At 35.0% G+C, this 5,835-nt stretch overlaps 1 protein-coding gene across 1 annotated transcript; it reads right to left on the bottom strand.

Annotated features, from left to right (window-relative positions):
* Positions 1–245: 245 nt before the first annotated feature.
* On the bottom strand, positions 246–5,607 carry LOC131042498 (lipase-like PAD4). Its single transcript, XM_057975813.2, has 4 exons — positions 5,254–5,607; positions 4,601–4,931; positions 2,311–3,027; positions 246–1,238 (listed from the first exon to the last, which is right to left on the bottom strand). The coding sequence occupies exons 1-4, from the start codon at positions 5,313–5,315 to the stop codon at positions 411–413; spliced, it is 1,938 nt and encodes a 645-aa protein (XP_057831796.2). The 5' UTR covers positions 5,316–5,607; the 3' UTR covers positions 246–410.
* Positions 5,608–5,835: the final 228 nt, after the last annotated feature.

The raw sequence follows: 5,835 nt of genomic DNA, 5'->3' as shown, positions 1-5,835 counted from the left end.
TACACTCTAAGACAAATAATAAACCCTATCATAATATGATTAAGATTTGAAAATAACTCCTCATATTTTTAACTATTAGGCATCAAAAGAATCTTATGATAAAATATCATATAATTTCCCAAAAAAATGAAACCTTAAATAACCCAAATTAAATCCTCTTATAACACTTTAAGAAGCAGAAATAATATGAATTTTTCTTACATTCCCTATATTTAGAAAAACCTTCAAAGGACTCCATAGACATGGGTTGAATCAGGCTCTCATTATTCCGAATGTTACGAACTTATTCAGATTGAAAAGAAACATACACTTAGCAAACACAGGCAATGCAGATTGAGAAGGATTACAATTTTTCAAGCAGGGGAAAAGGCCATGGAAATAAACAACTTCTAACAGACTATAATACTGAATCAAAAACCTGTCTTCTGAACTCCCAATTTCTCCTTTTCCATGGATTTGAGCAAAGGGGAGCTTGATTTCCACTCTTCTGAGTGTTGCTGCTGAAACTCTCTGTATTTCTTCCACCATATCATGAAGCCGCTCTCTTCAATGAAAACCTCCATGGAAATACTTTTCTCCTCGATCATCTTCGACACATAAGCTTCAAAATCTTTGAGGCTTTTCTTGAGATGGGCAATGACAGTTTGCTCTTTCTCTGGCTGGAGATTTGTCAAGTCTTTATCAGCTTCTTCTACACGAGCCCAAAAGCGAGAGTCCTCAGTTAAGGATGCAAACTTTGTGCGAGTCTTTTTCCTCCCTCTACCTCTTTCAATGCGAGTTTGGTTTTTGTCATCCAGCCATTTTTCCAGAACCCTATGACGGAGCGGCCTGTTCTTAATTGAGAGATAGCTTCCCCTGTCGCTGTGCAGATGATAGAAGTCTGCAATGTCCAGGGGCTCTACAAGTCTTCTGTATGCAGTTCCAGCATTGATCCATTTGTTTTGGTATCGGAAGTCACTGGGCAATTGCTGATTCTTCACCATATCAATAATTTTATCCCAGAAATCTTCTAGATTCATTCTATGCCGATTAATATGAAAATCTTTCTTTTCGCCCAGGTCCCTGAAAACATCGTAGGAGCTACAGCTGTTGCCCTTAGATACTGTTTTAATGTACCATTCCAGCTCTGCCAGTCTACTTTGGTTCTCGCTCAACTTTGAATTTAGGTCCTTAATGTCCATGTCATGCTTGTTTTTCAAATCTGCGGCTTTTTTCAGGGCATCAAATGCAGATTTAGTCTGTTTAACAGTAAAAGTAGTCAGTTTCAATTTCTACATACAGTAAGAACATTGAGAGAAAATAATAAGAGTAAACAGAGCTTCCTAAGAAGCCACAGTATCTAGAAATCTTATCTTTTTTATAGAATTTTTTTTTTTTTAAAACTTTCAACCGTTGTTTTGAGAGTAAGAATATAACTTAAGTTCAAAACTCTTTTATTTCACACTAACTATAAATGATTTCAATTTTAAATCAAATTTTTAATATTAATGGATAGTATACAGAGATTTTTAGATTTTGATTGTGTAACATTTTTAATATCAAGGGGTCATCATGTTCTATGGTTTATCATCATTCTAGTTTCTGAGTCTAATTTATTCTAATGATAGATCAAAAAGTATGATCTGAAACATTGATGTTAAAAAATATTACATAATCAAAATTCAAAATCTTTGGTCTGCTGAAGAAGTTGAATGATTTTAAATGAGCCCATCACAGATCAAGTCTTGCTGAGTGCAAGGCTTGGACATCATAAGAGATAAGGCCAAACCTGACAGAATGGATACCCTTCAGTCTTTGGTTCATAATGGTAGAAGTTTCAGCCTAAAGCTCATGCTCCTATATTAGATAGCTAATACGACTTTGTTGATAAAAAATCTTCCATATAAAAAAAAAAATCAAAATCTCTATATAATATATATTGATATGAAGACCATTAAAAATTTATGTTTTTAATTAAAATCAATCTTCTCTCCTCTCCTCTTAGCTCCACTCCCCTGGCATCCCTGGTCTAAAGAGGATGCAGTAACTTCCCTACGGCAAAGTCCCTGGAATTTGCCTTTTTATTTGAGCCCCTTTAGTGAATGCCTGTGTAAAGCTGTAAAAGATTGAGACAATGCAGGAACATACCTGGACTAGGCTAATCTCTGACCAAATGCAAGCAAATTAAAAACATATTAATGAATATAATGATATTGTTATTAGGATTTAAACGTATAGGATTCAATTATCTAAATAAAATTAGAGTTCTAAATATTGTATATGTGATTTGAATACTAAGAATTATGTGAACAATTAAAAAAATGGGATTACCAGAGTCTGAAAACCCATGGCTTCTAATTGCAGTGCTATTCCCGTCTCAACGGAGGATTCTAATTGCAGTGCCATTCCTGTCCCAATGGAGGATTCTGAGAAGATGTTCGAAGCTCTTGTTGAGTATCCACTTTCAAAAACATTTTTCAACTTATCACCATAACTTTTGTGCTCTGAAATCAATGCATCGGCAATACCATTTTCTTCTGTGCTTTGCAAAGTTAAAATTAGCATCTCCAAGGCAGCTTGACTGTCCTCAATACAAGCTGCTCCCTGGGTTGAACAGATCATATAAATACCAAAAGGTTTATATGGGCTAGACTTTCCAAGGCACTTGACATTGTCAAGAAGTTCCCTGCAAGCTTGTATAGGATCAGAATCATTGCCCATTATTATCTCTCCCTGAGAGAAAATTGAATTCAAATGGAGTGCAATTGATTCAAAAGGTGCAAGGAGCATGCGAGGAACAAAATCATGTTTTGAAACCACATGACAAAATCTTCCAAGCCAATCTTGGGAGCCAATTGATTCTCTAAGAGCAGCATTTCCCACCAAAGGAGAGCCAAATGTAATGCACAAAGGATAGATATTTTTCAGCCTCTTATCCAGAAAGCAGATTGTAGCTAGTGTTGCCATAGCACCTCCTATAGAATTACCCACGAATATAATTGGTTGTTCCACTTTTTGTTCCTTAATCTGTTCCGAAAATTGCTTCATCTGATAGAATAAACAATTAAACAGCCTTAAATATGCATCTTAGAACTTTGAAAATTTACTGAATGAAATAAAATTGATTCCTGGGTAGTACGAATTTTAATCAGTACATTTGTAAATGACCTGTAATGTTTTGAAAGCATACAATTTGTACAGATTAAAAACTAGTATGAAACATCTCGAGCATTAACAAGCATAGGTAATTGCATAAATTAAGATAGATAGCCATAAAACTACACAGAACAGTGTGTAGTTCAGTATACTTTTCTGTTGGAAAAGATCACTCATCCTTGATTTGAAGATGAATCAGTTATAGAAGGGTTGTTAGTATAGTAACAGAGCATTCAAAATAGTAAATGGGAGGTCCTATTTTCAATTCCTAACTGATCCATAGAAAGTTTAGAAGGGAATCAAAGTCCAGGTCAGCAAAGTTAGGTCAAGATAAGAGTCCTGAACATCTACAATGTAGATCAGAAAGGCGTGTTGGAAGATAAGTCATCCCTAAACCAAAGATGAACTTATCATTAAAAAAGACTCCACAATTCAATGGCAGAGCATCCTGACAACTAATAAAATATCTTCAATTTGATTTTTAACTAATCTATAAAATTTTAACATTTCTCTGGAATCAACAGCATATATCTAGTCTTTTCTCTATAGAACCCTTAATTGGGTAAGGTTCAAGCCTTGATCATATGTGCTGCATAGAGATCTGAAACATAACAACGATTTAAATATTAAACGGTTGAATTCAGAAAACTCATGCTCAAGGTCAGTAATTGTAGCGCATTGTCTACTTATAGATTAGTTGGAAAGTACTTTCAAAGTAAATCAAAAGGATAATTAATTCAGCACAGATCTTTAGTTCATCGGACATAACTAGAAATCTTAAATAAAAGGTAGAATACACAAGTTCATAGTGAAGTGGGCATGATATATAAATAGGCAAAACGTTTTCTAAATGTTGGGTTTCAAGTAGAAAATTGGAAATAAGTTAAATCTGAATTAAAGTTGGGCTAGTCCTAAAAGTTCAGTAGTTCAAGTGTAGAGTATTCCAGATCTTAATAGCTCAACATGGTTCGTAAGCATTCTATAGAGTGATTTATGAGGAGGTGGGCATGATGTATAAATAGGCAAAACGTTTTCTAAATGTTGGTTTCAAGTAGAAAGTTGGAAATAAGTTAAATCTGAATTAAAGTTGGGCTAGTCCTAAAAGTTCAGTAGTTCAAGTGTAGAGTATTCCAGATCTTAATAGCTCAACATGGTTCGTGAGCATTCTATAGAGTGATTTATGAGGAGGTGTTAGAAATAAATCACCCTAATAAAAGATGGGCTAATCCTAAAAAAGCCAATAACTGAAAGGTAGAGAACTCTTCAGCAACAAATGTAAGATCCTAGATTCAAATCGTCCATGAAGAAACTCAAGACAGAAGACTTAGACTTTAAGTTAACCAAAACAATCAGCACCGGATAGAAAAAACTGCAGGTGATTATGAAATCTAGGCTTTGGAATGCAATAACACGCATCCCTCATCAAAGAGCAATTATAAAAGAGAAGAGAAAAGGGTTTTCATACCTGAGTTTCCAAGTCTGATCTTTTCATAAGATCAAGGAATTTGTAGAGAGCTCCTTTGTGAACAAGAGCCGGTTGATCGGAATCATCCTTGAGACGGTCAGAGAAGAACTTGTTCTCATTCTTAATATCGCATTGTTCATATGAGCTATCACTGGCAGTGAAATCTCCTATGTGAAAGGAAGGGAATGTGATAAATACTACGCCTTCATACTTACTCCAACGAAAATAAGTATTGTCATTGTTATTTGGAATACTGCGCGTCTCCTCCCAAGCTCTGTTCAGGATTTCACAAGAAGAAAGAAAAATTGCCTGCTCTTGACCAGCAGCAAACCTATAACAAACATTCTAGTAATAAGCATCAACTGGGTACTTCAAAAATAACTTTTTTTCTACAATTTTCAAAAGGAAAGTTGAAATACTAAAGGAACCAATACTTTTCTGGTTAAACCCACTTGAATTTTTCAGAAGAAGTTTCAGATTTGTTTAGTTCTTTTGAACACCCATCCAAAAATCACATCATGATCATGTCTAACGTGCATTACACACTATATGTTCTTAGGTCTACTGATCCCTTGTTAACTAACAGAAGCAAATTTACCAACGACTATGTTAAAATTGCAACCCAAATTGATAACAAACAAACTCATACTTACTGTGGACCACTAGGCTGCGAGTCTTCATCCATGCTTTCGAAGTTCATATTTACGATATTCATATTTACGATATCAGACAATCTGCTTTCGAATCTATCAATGAGTTTTAATACATGAAACTATCCTATACTCTCAATATAGAAAAGACATCTAATTATACCTCACCCTGTAAGATTTAAACTTCATCTCTCCTTCAAAAATACAAATCTCTTTCAAATTGTGCTTTGATCATATCAATTCTCAGAGATGGGGTTTTTATAAGATAATGGGTTTGGAATGTAGGTGTAAACAGGGACAAATAATAGTCCGATAAAATGGGAAAAAAAAGGTTTTAGATAGGAGGAAAGAGCATCTGAGAAAAAATACGGAGCGAAAAAAAGTCTGAAAGGAGGAGAGAAGGTGCAAACGTCATACTCATTGTCATAATGTGGTGCAGGTTGGACGCGTCTATTCTGGTTTCAAAAAGACAGTACGGATTGACTAACACACGTGTTAGTCGTGCGTTTTACACCGTCGATTTTGCAGTTAAAGGTTGCGATCGACTAACCTGTCACTAACACGCTGTACAACAGGTCTGTTTTA

The sequence above is a fragment of the Cryptomeria japonica genome, chromosome 5 (assembly GCF_030272615.1).
Source record: "Cryptomeria japonica chromosome 5, Sugi_1.0, whole genome shotgun sequence".
Lineage (NCBI taxonomy): Eukaryota > Viridiplantae > Streptophyta > Pinopsida > Cupressales > Cupressaceae > Cryptomeria > Cryptomeria japonica.
This window is presented reverse-complemented; position numbering and strand designations above follow the sequence as displayed.